Source organism: Lineus longissimus, chromosome 6 (assembly GCF_910592395.1).
Source record: "Lineus longissimus chromosome 6, tnLinLong1.2, whole genome shotgun sequence".
Classification (NCBI taxonomy): Eukaryota; Metazoa; Nemertea; class Pilidiophora; order Heteronemertea; family Lineidae; genus Lineus; species Lineus longissimus.
The window spans coordinates 13,422,169-13,439,056 of NC_088313.1; the positions used below are offsets into that span (position 1 = coordinate 13,422,169).

General features: G+C 44.9%; 2 protein-coding genes across 6 annotated transcripts in view; one reads left to right on the forward strand and one right to left on the reverse strand.

The window, feature by feature from the left end:
* Positions 1-16,888, reverse strand: part of LOC135488971 (nucleolar protein 14-like) — a 75,279-nt gene that overhangs the window by 22,939 nt on the left and 35,452 nt on the right. The gene's annotated exons all lie outside the window — the stretch shown is intronic.
* Positions 1-16,888, forward strand: part of LOC135488972 (nicotinamide/nicotinic acid mononucleotide adenylyltransferase 3-like) — a 75,441-nt gene that overhangs the window by 9,225 nt on the left and 49,328 nt on the right. Inside the window, exon 2 of one of the 3 annotated variants that reach the window (XM_064773999.1) lies at positions 10,315-10,764. The exons of 1 other annotated variant lie outside the window; for it this stretch is intronic. In XM_064773999.1, the coding sequence (XP_064630069.1) occupies positions 10,594-10,764 (171 nt within the window). In that variant the 5' untranslated portion in view covers positions 10,315-10,593. Of the gene's footprint in view, positions 1-10,314; positions 10,765-11,661; positions 11,832-16,888 lie in introns of those variants that run through there. One more of the 3 variants, XM_064774001.1, reaches the window with a different exon arrangement.

Consider the following 16,888-nt stretch of genomic DNA (forward strand, 5'->3'; position numbering starts at 1 on the left):
TTAAGCAGTTCTTGTTTTCTCTTCGTAGTAGAAGACTTTGGCGGCTCTAACAGATTTCAGATCCTGCGAAATTCTCCACAGAGAACACTTAATGGATGATGTACGATGACTTCCGGTGTCTTTCCCAATTAGCCTGGTCAGAAGCGCTTCGCACGTATTCTGCAATTAGCGCAATTCATGAAAGGCTTCTGTAGAGATTCATTCCAGAGTGATGTACATGTAACCCATTGCCATTCTCGTAGAAATGTGGTAGCGCAAGTGAACGGACGTCTCCCACATATCCTAAGGACTGGCATGTAATCAATCAACACACCATTCACCTCATGGCTTAGCACTTCCTACCAGGTATAAATAGGCACTGGAAAACATAACTTTTAGCACATTTTTATCTAAAATTTTCCCGATTTTTATTCAGACGGCTTAGGAATTTCCTTTACATTATTTATAGGGAAAAAAAATGTTTCCAATCTTTAAAAATTGAGATTTTTTCGCGTGCGAAAGCCAAGAGAATTGATGACGAGCTTAAACTTGTCTGTTTACTGTTCATACAGTCTTTGGTGTACACTCTGACTAACATGTCAAATAACACCGATCTTACAGCACAAGGAAACACTTCTCCCAAAGTAACACTTGTCTCGATCTTCAAACCAATAACACTTCATGGATTACCGCCTTTGGGGAACACAGCTTTTCAAGAACATGTTCTCAAATTCGCTCTGCTTGATGCGCCCTTCTCATTTAAAGCTAATGAACAAGGGAACAAACTTCAAAGGTAGTGCTTCCGGTATTGCTTCCAGGTGCATTAGTGACTGAAATAAGGCACGTCACAGAATTTCTCCTTCGTGGATTAGCTCCTTATTTAACCGACACACTCAGTCGTTTAGGAACAATCATTTCAGCAACATGGTATTTTACTCATGCAGAATGAGCTGACAGAACAAGGGTCTTTAAATGATTCTCCTTTTGGATTAGGTCTTGCTCTGGAATCGGAAGTCTTTGGAGGAGGATTTATCAGTTTAAATGAAAAGTTTACAATGTCTATTTCAAGCTGCAGGGTGGAAAATGTATGGGACAATTTCCCCGGACTTTGGGCCCATGTCACACCGTCTAACTGCATTTCTGTTCGTTGCACCTTTCCAATAATCAGCAAAGAGCTAGGGAACAGAGGTCTAAAGTGACATATTATTGATCTTCACACAATACCGCTTTATGGATTAGCATTTCATCAGGAATGCATGTTCTCCAGTGGAAACATCACAGCAAGATGCTTTAACTGATTGCACGAGGCATTCTCCTCAAAGTGAGCTCAAAGAACAAAGGAACCAATTTCTAAACAGAGTGAGATAACAGCAAGTTGACAACATCCATCTTCATACAATTCTACTTTATGGATAGCTCCTCATAAGATATTCACATTCTCTGGGTCGCAGCAATTCGCCAAGATGTTTTTCTAGTTGTTCTAAGACGTGGAAATAAGCAATATCGGTACTTTTGATTGAAGTCCATTCGATTAATCTTCTTGGTCATTTTGAGAACGTTTCACCAACTGATTTGTGCAACCTTCTCAACATTACACCAACTGATTTGTGCAACCTTCTCAACATTACACCAACTGATTTGTGCAACGTTCTCAACATTACACCAACTGATTGGTGCTACGTTCTCAACATTACACCAACTGATTGGTGCTACGTTCTCAACATTACACCAACTGATTGGTGCAACGTCCTCAACATTACACCAACTGATTGGTGCTACGTTCTCAACAATACATCAATCAATTAGTTGGTGCAACATTTTCAACGTTACACCAACTGATGCAACGTTACACCAACTGATGCAACGTTCTCAACCTTACACCAACTGATTACTGATTGATGCAATGTTCTGAACGTTACACCAACTGATTGGTGCAACATTCTCAACATTACTCCAACTGAATGGTGCAACATTCTCAACGTTACACAAAATGATTGGTGCAATGTTCTCAAAGTGAAATATATGTAGAAGAGCAATCAAATGGACTCCAAAAGCAATGCTAGTCATCTTCACAGCATCTTCTTGATGGAGTAGCATTTAATCAGGTATCCACGGTATGGTCTTGGAGACACAGCACTTCAACAGAAGGTTCTCGCCGACTCTCATCACTGCATTTAGACACACTATTTATCAGAGGAATAAGTCAAAATACTGTCATCTCCAGAGTGAATACAATTTCATGGAATATGTTACCAATGAAGCATGGGGAACAGACGCCTCTAGACTTATTGGGGTCACATACTACTTTCTTCTACATGTATTAACAATTCCTCCTGTGATACAACTCTAACCTTTTGCTGATGTCCATAAAATTCCTCTGCCTTGGGTATTGACTGCATTTTGTGTCATTCAAACTTACCTATGGAACACTTTTGCATGTTACTCCATTTGGGCTCAAACACAAGAGTATCCCTTTAATTTTCTAAAGGGAGAACTGAGTTAACAGCTCGGCCGCCAGGCGGCGCCCTGACCGATCCCGCGAGATCGCGCCGATCTCATGCCGCCATATTCAGTCTTTACTCTTGTGCTTCTACGAAGCACATCGTTTTTTCAAAGCTGCCGTGAATTCGATTTAAAACCAAATTCAACCAGCCAAGTCTAGACGATTTTTGGGTTCATTCACCTACGGAGTAGACCGCCAAACTAATCTTGGCATTAGTATTGTCCAGTCTATTTAATTATAGACATTTTCTTAGCTAGCTTAGTCGACCCGGCTCCATTATTTTGATCTTGGTAGGGTAGAGTTAAGTAGGCTATTCTCCGCTCTATTGTAATAAACAAGACTCAGATCCATTGCAATAGTGTTTAATTCAAGTAGGCATGTTTTCCTTTCCATTAATTATTGCGTCCTTTCTGGCCTACTTGGGGTTCCCAGTGTTTTTATTGTCATTGGTACCATTTTTTATATGGCGTACCCCTCCGACGGCATCCTTTGTCTCACCACAAAGGAATGCGTCTGGTGGCGGGAAACGGGCCGCGAAGACGCCAAAACCCTCTTCCGGTTCCGTTTCCGGGCATATAACCCGGAGGTCTAGCAAACCTCCCGCCACCACCCCTTCCGTCAGCCGAGTTCCGGTTCCGGCCGCGGCTGCGAAGGATGCGGGATCTGACATTATTAATGTATGTGGTCCCAAGGGAGACTTACATCCAATAAGTCTCCAAGGGTTTAATATACCCCGGACCTCAGGGAACCTTCCGGTTCCCCTGTCGTCCGCTCCCCCGAGTACAAGCCCTTTGTACCCGCGGGAGCACCCTGCTTCCGGTCCGCCGATTGCAGTTCCGGTTACTGACGCGGGTTCCCGTTTTTCAGTAACCGAAGACTCTACTGGGGGTTTTTCTCAGTCTTTACTGCGAAATAACCCCAGTCCTCACGGACACAGTAGAGTAGGGCCGGACCTTATAACGCCACCTCCGAAACGCCATGCGTCTTCGGTAACAGCGTTTCCGCCCTCCGTACCTCCTTCTAAAAGGGCTTCCGGTAGCTCCATACCGGCGAAGGAGTTACGGGCATTTCCGGTTTCGGACTTCGTCCTACCGAAAATGCAGGCACCTTCCTACGTTGGCCAACCTCTTGGGTGGAACCAACCGGAAGTGCCACCCCCTCCTCGTAGCAGAGGCGTCGTTCCCATGGAACGAGCTACGCAGAGAGGACATCTGAACTCTGGTTCAGAATATGGGCAACTTCCGCTTCCGGAAGACCCATTCGCCCGCACATACGGCTTCCAGGGTTCGCTTATGCGCTCACCCTCGCCTCAACCGCCCGTCGTTGAGAGAAGCCGCACGTCGGGTCCGGAACCCGAGTCGGGACAGCAACTGTCCCAGCTCATCCAGATGGTAGCAGGTCTTTCTGATAGACTCAGCCATCTGGAGCAGGGTTCCGGTTCCTCTGGTGCGCCTGGTCCCATCGGATACCCACCATCCGACTCCTCTATTTTAGAGGAATTTTCTGAGAACGAGAGTTCTCAGCCAGGCTACCGCTCCCCCAATCAGGAGGAGCTGTCACCAGAGGAGGCCAGTATCCTGTCGGATATGAGGACACTCAGATCCTTGATCAGAGCGTACCTCCCGCAGGATCTGTGCCCTACCCCGCCGGAACTGCCAGCCTTGTCAACACCGACCTTTTCACTCTGGGGACAGGAAGTGGATCCCAATCCACAGGTTGCTCAAGGCTCCACTCGGGCACTTGAATTCCTTCCTCCCTCCCCGTCGGTGTTAGCAGTCTCTGAACTTTTGGAGCGTACAATCAGAGACTCACAAGGCGCCCACCAACGTACTTCCATCCCTGTCCTTCCGGCAGTCGGACCGGAAGCTTGGTGTAAACCGGGGAAGTTGTTCACGGCACAACTTCCTCCCGTTAGGCAGTACCGCGCTGACTATTATCGAGTCAGCTCGGCCGGCTGTCCAGCTGCAGCATCGACTTCCATATTAAAGGACGATGTACAGCTGGACCAACTCGTGCCTAGGGTGACCTCCTCCTCGGCTTACCGAGACCTTAGAGCACAAGAGGGTCTGGCCAAAAACACGTTAGCGGTGCTCTCCTACGCAGAGCACACTAACCTGGCCCTAGTCAGATCCCTAAAAGATAATGAGTCACTATCTGATGACACAAAATCGCTTGTGACATCCTTGTCACATTCGATTAGGCACGCTATTGCGCTGTCCGCCAAGACCGCAGCAAATAGCGTCCTACTCCGTAGAGACGCCGCACTGGGCTCTCTCAATGTCATCAGATCCCTCCAGCTGGAAGGGGCCTTAAGAACCGCTCCTATGGACGGTTCTTTCCTGTTCGCAGATTCTGTACAAGAGGCGGCTCAAGCACAGAAAGATTGGGACAAATTATATGCCCCCACTGCGACACAGAGGGCCAAGACCTCTCTACCTAACGCTAGAAAGATAGAGAGGCCCCAGCAGGCATCGGGTTCAATCCCGTACGCCAGGCAGGTCCTGCCTAGGCCTACCCCGCCTAGTCAGCCTGCTCCTGCTGGATCCTTCCGACGGGAAGCGGAGGGTCGCCGGACTGGAAAGAGGAAAAATACTTCCTCTAACCAGGGTGGATCCGGTCCGACTAAGCACTCCTTTCGCCCAAGGGGTGCTGGCCGGAAGAGGTGACTCCCCCCTCCTTTCTCCTCCCGGACGCAAAAAGGAGCCGACTCCGGTAGTCGGGGGCCGTCTGCAAAAATTTGCAGACATTTGGGACGATTGGTGCCCAAAGGGGTCCCCAGTCCCAAACATGTTGAGGTACGGAGTGAAACTAGATTTCAACCGTACCCCCCCCCGACTACCATATATCCAACCCCAGTTCAGCCACCGAAGGACCCAGTCAAGGCCTCTGCCCTCCAAGCAGAGGTCGCGACATTACTGGAGAAGCAAGCTATCCAGGTCCTTCAAGATCCATGCTCCCCCGGCTTTTACAGCCACGTTTTCTTGGTTCCCAAGAAAGCAGGGACATGGAGGCTGATCATAGACCTTTCCAGGTTAAACACCTTCTTGAATGTTCCTCATTTCAAGATGGAAACCACCAGGTCTATAGCAACGGCGATACAGCCCAACGATTGGGCGGTATCGATGGATTTAATGGATGCGTACTTACATGTACCGATCCATCCAGACTATCAACACTTCCTTCGATTCCATTACGAAGGAAAGACGTATCAATTCAGGGCCCTGCCGTTCGGTCTGGCATCGGCACCCCTAATTTTTACGATGATAGTCACAGCCTTCGTCGCTCCCTTTCACGTGATGGGGTTCAAGCTCCATCACTACCTAGACGATTGGCTACTCCGTTGCAAATCGCGGGAACTACTACTGCAACAACTTCAGGTTCTAAAGCAAAAAGTAGTTTCCGCAGGTTGGATTATCAACGAAACAAAGTCAGAATTCATACCATCCCAAGACTTCGTTTACGTTGGAGTTCGGTTCCTTACGGCCATTGGGAAAATGCTGCCCCCCCTAGACAGGATAAAGAAAATTCTTCATCTCGTCGCAGAATTCAGAGGAAGGACTCAAGCTCCCGCAAGGCGATGCTTGAGCCTTTTGGGACTTCTGAATTCGGCAGCAGACCAAATCCCCCTTGGCCGTCTATATATGCGTCCCATCCAGATGTTTCTAATGTCTCTATGGAAACCCCACAGGGACCCATTAGACAAGTTGGTATTGATACCTCAATACCTACTCAAGAACGTCTGGAACTTCTGGGAGTCGGAGACTCGTCTCCAAAGCGGTGTAGATCTTGCTCCACCGCCCCCAGAAGTGTCCCTGTTCACAGATGCTTCCCTACTAGGGTGGGGAGCACATCTGAACAACGGGGACATGTCCATAAGAGGTCTATGGACAAGGGAGGAGACCATTCTTCCAATAAATATATTGGAAATGAAGGCTGTCCTTCTTGCCGTGAGGGCTCTTTCCCTTCGCCTGAAGAATCGGAGAGTAACCCTGTTCTCCGACAATTCTACAGTAGTAGCATATGTCAGGAGACAGGGAGGCACAAAGTCCGGCATTCTTTGCCAGCTAACTTGGGAGCTTTACCATCTTTGTGCCGACCTTGGAGTATCGATATGTGCCAGACACATACCGGGCAATCGCAACATCCTTGCCGACGCCCTGTCCCGTCAGAACAAGCTAGTTCAGACAGAGTGGACACTCCATCAGGAGATTGTAGACGACCTTTGTCGCCTTTGGCAATCTCCGAAGGTAGATCTGTTCGCCACCAGGCTGAACAATCGCCTTCCCATCTATTACTCTCCACTTCCGGACGAAGAGGCCCTGGAAGTCGACAGCCTTACAGCCTCTTGGGTCGGGCTGAACGCATATGCGTTTCCACCCCTCCCTCTCATCCAACCAGTCCTGAACAAGATCTTGACCAGCCATCCGGTGAGAATAACTCTCATCGCACCTTGCTGGCCAAATCAGGCCTGGTTCCCAGCCTTGCTGGAGCTCCTGATAGATCACCCCAGGAGTCTTCCTACTTGGAAGCACCTCCTGTGGCACCCCCTGGGGAGATGCTACCACCAGAACCCTGGATTTTTCAAGTTTCACGCCTGGAACTTATCCAGTTGCATCTCCACCAGAGAGGCTTTTCGGACATCGCTGTCAAGCGCATGTCCGCACCTCAAAGGGGGTCTACCCTTGATGTGTATCAAGGAAAGTGGTCTACCTTCACTTCCTGGTGCAGGGAGAACGGAGTTAATCCGATCTCTCCCTCTATATACAGATTAGTTGATTTCCTTATTGAATTATTCACGGAAAGACAACTATCTGTCACGGCTATAAAAGGGTACAAGTCCGCCATCGCTTCTACCCTCCGTGTTTTAAGCACCTGGGATCTTCGTTGGGAGGACCAAATAACCCCTCTTTTCAGAGGAATGTTATTAGAGCGTCCTAGACCGGTTCACAACACCCCTAAATGGGACCTTTCTGTTGTCCTTAAGGTGCTCATGAGGCATCCTTTTGAACCCATGTCTATTTCATCCATGAAATATCTGACACTCAAAACGGTCTTTCTAGTAGCCTTGGCTACCGCCCAACGGAGATCAGAGCTCCATGCACTTTCTTTTAAGAAGCTGGCTTTTAGAGAGGGAGGGGAGGTTATCCTGGCTTTTATACCAGGATTTCTGGCGAAGAACCAGGGACCGGCCGCCTCTCGGCCCCCGGTTACTATTCCCTCTCTGTCAGGAACGATCTCTTATGATCTTCCTGACAGAACTTTATGTCCCGTCAGGGCCCTAAAGTTCTACATAAATAGGACAAAACCTCCCGGTATCCGCCAGGGGAGAGAGCGTTTGTTTTTGTCCTATAAGGAGGGAAATAAACGAGAGATAGCGGCCGCCACTATTTCAAGGTGGATTGTGGAGACTATTCGTCTTTCCTACAACACCTTGAAGACTTCCTCTGATCTTCGTGCGCTAGCTAACATCTCAGCGCACGAAGTTAGAGCACTAGCCACCTCCTGGGCTAACTACCGAGGAGTTGCTCTTCAAGAAGTCGTTTCCGCTGCATGTTGGAGTAATCACTCCACATTCTCTCGTTTCTACCTACGAGACGTTTCTTCCCTCGTAGATGGCATGCACACAATCGGCCCGATTGTGTCTGCGGGGCATGTTGTTTGATCCTGGCTAGATCAAAAAAGGGGGGGAAGCCCGATTGAAGAGTCAAACGCGCATCTTGCGCCATTTTTGATATGCCCTATCTTCAACATCCAGGCAACCCCTAGTAGACTAGAAAGGACGCAATTTCTTATTGTTGTTTAGCAATAACTCATTCTACACCCTTCAACATGCCTTACTTGCTCTAAGCTCTGTTGCCGGAAAGAAGATGGTTTTATTACGCAATTCTAGCGCTTTCCGGAGAATGGGTCTATTACTCTCTATAATATGATTGTAATACCGAGATCAAAATACCGGTCCTCCGGTTCTCCCCATTTCTTTCCCCTGGCGGTCCTCCTTAGCTAATATGCCGGTGGTGCCTCCTGGATGGAACAACAGCTCAGCCTTAGGTAAGTCCTCGTTTCCCACCTCCAATAGGTTGCTGGGATTCGATGCAAAAGTGTTCCATAGGTAAGTTTGAATGACACAAAATGCCCATTTCCTTACAAGAAATGGCCATTTTGTTAGTTCATACTTACCTATGGAACACGGCCCTCCCGCCGTCCCCACAAACGGGACATACTCTTTATTAACGCTCAAGAGTAAAGACTAAATATGGCGGCATGAGATCGGCGCGATCTCGCGGGATCGGTCAGGGCGCCGCCTGGCGGCCGAGCTGTTAACTCAGTTCTCCCTTTAGAAAATTAAAGGGATACTCTTGTGTTTGAGCCCAAATGGAGTAACATGCAAAAGTGTTCCATAGGTAAGTATGAACTAACAAAATGGCCATTTCTTGTAAGGAAATGGGCATTTTAGCTCCATTCTCAAGGGTTCTGGTATCACGACATTGACCCTCTGCCTGGAGTTCAATTCCTTAAACGACTGGAACCATTTTGGACAAACCTCTAGTGTTAATTGGATCATTATCTCACATTTTCTTAGGATTATCAATTTCTTTCTCGTAAATGTCCTTGTTATTTACATTCGATTAAAGTGATCTGAAAGTCGATTTCTGGAAACCCGATAATGTGGTCATGAGTGTGACGGTATAAATCTTTCCAATCTAGTTACATGGCTGCTAACTAAAGAAAATTGTTTCTCATTATCTGAGCAGAGCAGACGCGATTATTTCCTGTTGTGGATTGTCAATCATATCTCATGGTATGTGTAACGTTTAAAACTAATTAAGGACTGCAATGAGTTAGACGGAATACAGTTTTTGAATGGGATAGGACCAAACACTTTGAATTGTTCTGCAACAACCAAACTTTCTTGGATTCTACTGCAACAACCAAACTTTCCTGTATTCTACTGCAACAACTAAACATCCAAGGATAGTACTGATACAACTAAACATCCTAGGATAGTACTGCAACAACCAAACCTTCTTGGAATATTACTGAGACAACTGAACAATCTAGGATTGTACTGAGACAACTAAACATCCTAGGATTGTACTGAGACAACTAAACATCCAAGGATTGTACTGATACAACTAAACATCCTAGCATAGTACTGCAACAACCAAACCTTCTTGGAATATTACTGAGACAACTGAACAATCTAGGATTGTACTGAGACAACTAAACATCCTAGGATTGCACTGAGACAACTAAACATCCTAGGATTGTACTGCAGACTGCACTGGAACAACAAAACCTTTTCGGATAGTACTGCAAACAACCCAAATTCTTTGGTATTGTACATGACCCAAGCATTCCTGGATGAAAACACACTTTCAGGGATTGGATGGAGACGGACAAGACTTCTCAATCCATTATTTGATTATTGCCACACAGACGTGGACCAAGTTACTTAGCTGATCACTCAATATGGATACTCTCTTTATACCTGTATAACCGTCAATGTAATAGAGTTGCGTTGGAGAACACTTAAGCACTACACCTCTGCTGCAGCAATCTGCCTTTTTTAATTTTGGGAATTACTTTGTGATTACTTTTTCTTGTAGATTATCAATGGATCATGGCAATAGTGTTTATGTCAACTTTTACCAACAGTTTTAGCGGCAGTTTGAGCTGATCACGCCAAGGACAGGATAAAGTGTCCAAGCTATAAGAAGGTGGATGAGACTGACATGAGAATTGCAAGTCTGTAATTCCATTTGTTGAACGAAAGTGAAGTATCTGTGGATAATGGCTGTAGAGTTTCTGTAGAGTTTTACTCATTGTTTTAGCTTCTCAAGCTCAGTCAAGGACAGGATAGGGTACGAGAAGGTGGATGAGATCTGCAAGTCTGTGAATTCAATTGTTGATCAAAAGTTACTTTTCTGGCGATAATGGCTGTAGTGTTTCTGTCGACTTTTACAAAGCAGCAGCAGCAGTAGCAGCTCAAACTCACACCACGGACAGAATAAGGTATCAGATATAAGCTATTGAGAAGGTGGATCAGATCGGCATGAGATACTGAAGTCTGTAATTTCATCTGGTGATTGGAAGTGACTTTTCTGTGGATAATGGCTGTAGTGTTTCTGTCGACTTTTACTAATTGTTTTAGCAGCAGCTCCAGCTCACACCAAGGACAGGATAGGGTGTCGGATATAAGCTATGAGAAGGTCGAGGAAATTGGCATGAGATACGCCAGTCTGAGACCAGTGATGGTGACCCGGGAGGTTCAAACAGAAAAGGTAAGTTGATACCGATATACATGTAGTTAGTTGTAGAAGTTGGAGAGGGTGCTCCTCTCAAAATGCATGACCTTGAATTAGAACAGAAATGGGACATCTTGACCACCAATGTTTCGCATCTTACAAAGATATACCCTACATTTAAAGAGAGGATGAGACCATAAGGTTCAGGATGGCAAAAGGTGACCCCTAGACTTTTCCAAGACTTGCAAATCATAACTGACAGAATAGTTCTGATATGCACAGAATTACACTCTAAACATTTTGCTAAAGCGTTGGGGGGGGGGGGGTTTGCATAAGTAATGCAAAATTCCACATGTTTTAGCGTACCGTAGGACAGGGTGACATTGGCCACAATTGGGCTGAAATTGGCCCATATATTTTCCACCCTACAGCTTGAAACATACATGGTAAATCTTCTACATGTATTTCAACCTAATCACTGTACAAAAAGATGTTAAAGATAATTCAATGGAGTAAAATTATCATGGTTGACCCAACCAAGATTTTGCGATTACGGGCTATTTCACCCCACTTACAGAACTGACTTGTACTGACATTTTACTCTGCCCCCCCCCCATTCAGACCAAATTCCTTCCCCCTTCCTGTACCCTTGTGTTCTTAAGTTTAGCTCGAGAGCTACCTCAGCTAAAGAAAACACCGAAATAAGTTCTTCTTGGAAAAATCTTTGCACGGATTGTCAAGAGCCTCTCCCTTTATAAAGACAACTGGAACACAGAAAATAATCTTTCCATTCGTATTGATTTTTATCGTCACCCGCGCTCTCATCACCAGCAAGGGGAAGAAACCTCTATTGGTAACCTCTGGAGCCAATGGCAATGCACACATCTACAACTGTACAATGTAATTGGTCGTCGTAGTTCATCAATCTTCCGTAAAACACGACATTGGCAACTAAAAGATGACACTATCTTTGTATCAGTATTGATGAGTGAAATTTTGTGAAATATTCAAGTAGGATTTATAATTGTTTTGATTGGGTTGGATTAACAATGGAGACGGCCATAGACATGTTGGTTATTAACCAGTTGAGTGAATCGCCGCGGGTAAGTCTATTTTTCATTCATTAATCCGCTTGACACCAGTTAGATGCTGTCCTCAAAATTTATTAAGGAGGCCAGGGATGGTTAGGACTCAGAATCTATCATTTTATGTTCCCTAGGGGGGGTCACTCCCATAGAAAGGGGAATGCACATCCATGTCTCAGAAAAAGGCTGGCAAAGGGTGGTCATTACTATCAAAGCAGCCTACCCACGTGGGAGATTCTAGCCCTCATCTAGTTGAGCTTTGCCTGCAAAGGCTTTGGAGTTGCTAAACCAACCTTCTGTAACATTGCACTAAGCTGTACAAAAATCGCAACATTGGCAACCAGGAAAAGTGTAGTAAGCCTCGATTTTGAAACAAAAGCTACATTGGCAACCAGGAAAAGTGTGGTAAGCCTCGATTTTGAAACAAAATCTGCCAGACTTGCAAATTACACTGCTGCCAGTAGATTTTACTCCTCACCCCACTGAAAGGGTTGCGGATCGAAGCTGCTCACTCCTGACACCTGCCTACCTGCCATTAGGGGCTTTAAATAATCTTCACGGCCACAGAAGTGCATTGCCCTTCTTTGGGACTGGCAACCCTCCCCCTGGGGCCAAGTTACCTCAATGTATAATGAAAGCACGATTACGGCTAATGTGGCTGGTCGCTGTAGAAGAATAGAGCTCACGGATATACCACCCACACTTTCTCCCCCCATCAGCAGCCGACCAAAAGATCCATACAATACAGGCAAGAAAGAAGTCAATTTTGAATTCAGAGCTCGTTTTCAGCCAGCCAACCACCTACATGTTGCCTGTTCAAGTCGTTTAACATGTTCAAAGGGAGAGACGTCCAATGGTTTGATCTGTTTCTAATGCTGATGAATCAAATGCCGAAGCATATCTCACTCCGCTGCTTCCAAGAGTCATGTCACGCACCTAACAGGTGGGATCTCATTTGCATACTTTTGAATTCCGGACGAAGATCTTTCACCTATTTCATTCTCACCTAATGACATGGTTCTGACTAAATAAAGACAAATCTGTCAGTTGATAAATTACAACGAGCCACTTTTAGTGAATTTGCAGCATCCAGATTACCAAATAAACATTAGACGTGAAAAGATGGTGAATAATTCATCAGGGGTGAAGTTTTTACATCATTACTACCGGTAGAAAACAGCAGGCTCACAGAGACAGTACAGGACCGTATGAAAACAGGAAGCAACAGGTGACGCTCTACCATATAGGAACACTGCCGCCTAAAGAAACACCTTCGCAGAATAGGCTCACAAGAATCTACTAAATGTGAATGTGGAGCTGGAGACAAGACTTCAGCTCATGTACGTCAGACCTACTCTCTAATGAAGAACAGAGAGGAGTACTGCATGGCCTGGACATCACCCTGACCACATAGCCCTGGGGCTTGGTGGTGGAACTCTCAAGGAGAGCTGACCTCGTTAACGAAAATGGACTGACTGTCTAACAGCATCTCAAAAATTTTATTGCAGAAAAGGAATTAACTAAATTCTTTTAAATATTTGCTGCTGCTGTGGAAACAAGAGTGCCATGACCTTGGTACATCTACCACGCATCTGGCACAGTGGCTGAAGCAATAAATCAATAGTTTGAGTGGATTACTATCAAAGAGACTGGAAGCAACCTTACACAGCATCTCGGCTGCAGTGACCTTGGTGGGAGTATATATTTCATCACAGTTAATTAATCTGAGAGATGTCGGTGTTGGTAGTATGGTGTGGGGGTGGGGTGGGTAAAGTATTTACGCAGTGTCAACTGTTGCATGTTTGATTCACTTTTGGCCCGGGTACTCTTTCCTCTTTGACAGCAATACAACTTGCCGAACCATTATCTAAAGAGCCGATATGCTCAAGTCATCATCAAACCATCGCCAATAGGATGAAGCCTCAACCGTTCAATATCTGGTATACAACCAATCTGTAACAAGCTACATGTAGAGTCTGAAGCTCAACATGGCTTACATGGCAATTAGATTGACCTTATGTAACATTGTAGATGCTCAAGTAGACAAAACACTGTCAGATTATGATGTGAAAATCAATGAGAGGTAATAATCAATGAAATGGCCAGGGCCATTGTGCTCACCTCATGTGGAGGAAAGATGGATAAAGAGCATGGTATTGTGTCATGTAGTGTTAGGTTTGATGTAGGTCCAAGCAATTACAATTTCCCCAAAATGGCCAATTTACAGTACATTCGACCTATGTGACCTTGAAAAGAAGACCCGGGTGACACATTGAATGGTTGTTAGAATTAGATGTACCTATGATATAAAATTGGTGCCAATCGGGCAAGTCATTACTAGAAATAATGGCATTTTGAAGAATTTAGGATTTGGCCCCCTCCCTGGAGGCCAAACGGCAAATCAGATCGCACCAAACTTCGGTACCTGCGATCACCTGACCAAGGGGTACATGTGTACTTAATTTGTGATCAATAGTCATTGCAGTTAAGAAACGTGCCATAGTTACGGCCTGACGGCGAATTTACGCCATTTGACCTCTGTGACCTTGACAAGAAGGTCAAATTAAAAACCTGTGTGACATATACTGTATGGTGGTTAGATGTACCCATGATATCAAATTGGTGGCAATCGGGCAAGAAGTTAAGGAATAATCACATTTTTAAGGTTTTTGGATTTTGCCACCTGGTGGTCAAGTGGTGAATCATATTGGACCAAACTTCGGTCCCTGAGATCACCTGACTAAGGGGTAAATGTGTACCAAATTTGGTATCAATAGTCATTGCAGTTTAGAAACGTGCCATCGTTACATCCTAATGGCCAATTTACACCATTTGACCTCTGTGACCTTGAAAAGGAGGTCAAATCAAAAACCCGGAGGATGATGCACCTTTGCTAGAAGTACCTACCATATTTTTTTCAAAATTTCCCGACTACTATTAAGGGAGATATTGCATATTTTCACTTTTAACGTTTGGCCCCCTGGTGGCCAAACCATGAAACGAATCGGACCGAAACTTGGTCTCCAAGGTGTCATTACATAAGGGTACATGTGTACCAAGTTTCAACTCAATAGCTCTAACAGTTACGAAACGTGCCCTGCTAACGGACGACGGACGACGACGACGACGACGACGGACGACGGACGCCACGGTATGGGATAAGCTCACCTCAGCTAAGAGGTGAGCTAATAAGACATAGTAGTAGTCGTCCATCAAAGGGGCGATGCTGGGAAAAAAAATTATTCAAAGAACAGAGATTGTTGGAAGCCAAAGATGACGACTCGCAAATATCCTTTGAGGTCTTTGAATCAACACTACGATTAGCAGAAGTCGTGACAAAATTTCTCGATTTTGCATCCGGTTACGCATGCCCATTGAGAAGTAACCAAGGCACAAGTAACCAATGTATGATTACTATAACCAAGGTATGATTATTCATGCTCTTGGGTAACCGGATACAAAATCTTGACATTTCGTTCAAACTTCTGCCGATCGTGGTGTTGATTTTAAAGGCCTCGAAGGAGAGTTTGATTTTATGTAACACTCTGGATGCTTCACCAGACAACCATGGCGAAATTAGGATGTGAAATCAATGGCAGCAAAAATCGATCTTGGATTTTGTATCACTTTCGAACATGTACAACCAAATACTACAACTGGTGATGTTAGCAAAGACCATTTGCCGATTGTTGATTTTGTGTAGACTAAACCCCACATTCGCTCCTTGGGTTCAACAGTTTATATTAATAATGCATGAAATTTTAGCAATTCTAATGATCAAGTTTTAATCATGAAAATAAAACAATTGTGAAAATTGATAGCCAGTTTTAAACGATTACAGTGCCATGGGCCATTTGTTGTAATTGGGGGATCTACTGGAGATCTGGCTGCATATCTTGTACCAATAATGGATTAATCCATTACTGCTTGCACCCATATCCTTTCTCTATATGTCATGGTCCCCTATAAAAGAATGGCGTCGCCGGTGTTAGGGTCGATTTGTATTGGAACGAACATTGGATATTAGCAGCCACAAGCACCATGTCTAGACTGGCTTTACGGGAAACAGGAAAAGTAGCCCGAGTTGTTTCTTTATTGCTTATAGAGCCTGCCTGCTGGTGTGGATGGACACTTGCCAACAAACAACAAAAGGATAGTAAGAATGTTTTCTCGAACAGTAGATGACTGGGTAGCATTTTGGTTGAGAATCGCTTAGAATCGTACTGTTCCTGAATAAACATGATAACATAAAGTCAGATTCTGCCATAAAAACCTTACCATCCCATTTTATGCCGGCCAGTAGATGACTGGGTAGCATTTTGGTTGAGAATCGCTTAGAATCGTACTGTTCCTGAATAAACATGATAACATAAAGTCAGATTCTGCCATAAAAACGTTATCATCCCATTTTATGCCGGCCAGTAGATGACTGGGTAGCATTTTGGTTGAGAATCGCTTAGAATCGTACTGTTCCTGAATAAACATGATAACATAAAGTCAGATTCTGCCATAAAAACCTTACCATCCCATTTTATGCCGGCCAGTAGATGACTGGGTAGCATTTTGGTTGAGAATCGCTTAGAATCGTACTGTTCCTGAATAAACATGATAACACAAAGTCAGATTCTGCCATAAAAACCTTACCATCCCATTTTATGCCGGCCAGTAGATGACTGGGTAGCATTTTGGTTGAGAATCGCTTAGAATCGTACTGTTCCTGAATAAACATGATAACATAAAGTCAGATTCTGCCATAAAAACCTTACCATCCCATTTTATGCCGGCCATTTGACAATAAAGCTGATACTAATGATGGTACCATCAAGACGCTGGAAGTGTAGGGAATACTAAGCTGGGGTAAATCATTGTTCTACCCAAACGACTAACAATACCATGACATTGGAAAGCCCTTTACTTCTGAAACTCATTTCTGGCCAAACGACATTATGAGGAGAGCACTTTGGACATTTATCCCTTGAAACAGCTCCACTAACAGTCATGTGGTGCCATCACGTCGAAACATAAGTAGCTTATTTCTGACTGAAGAACAATAATGAAACGGCCAGGGGCCATTG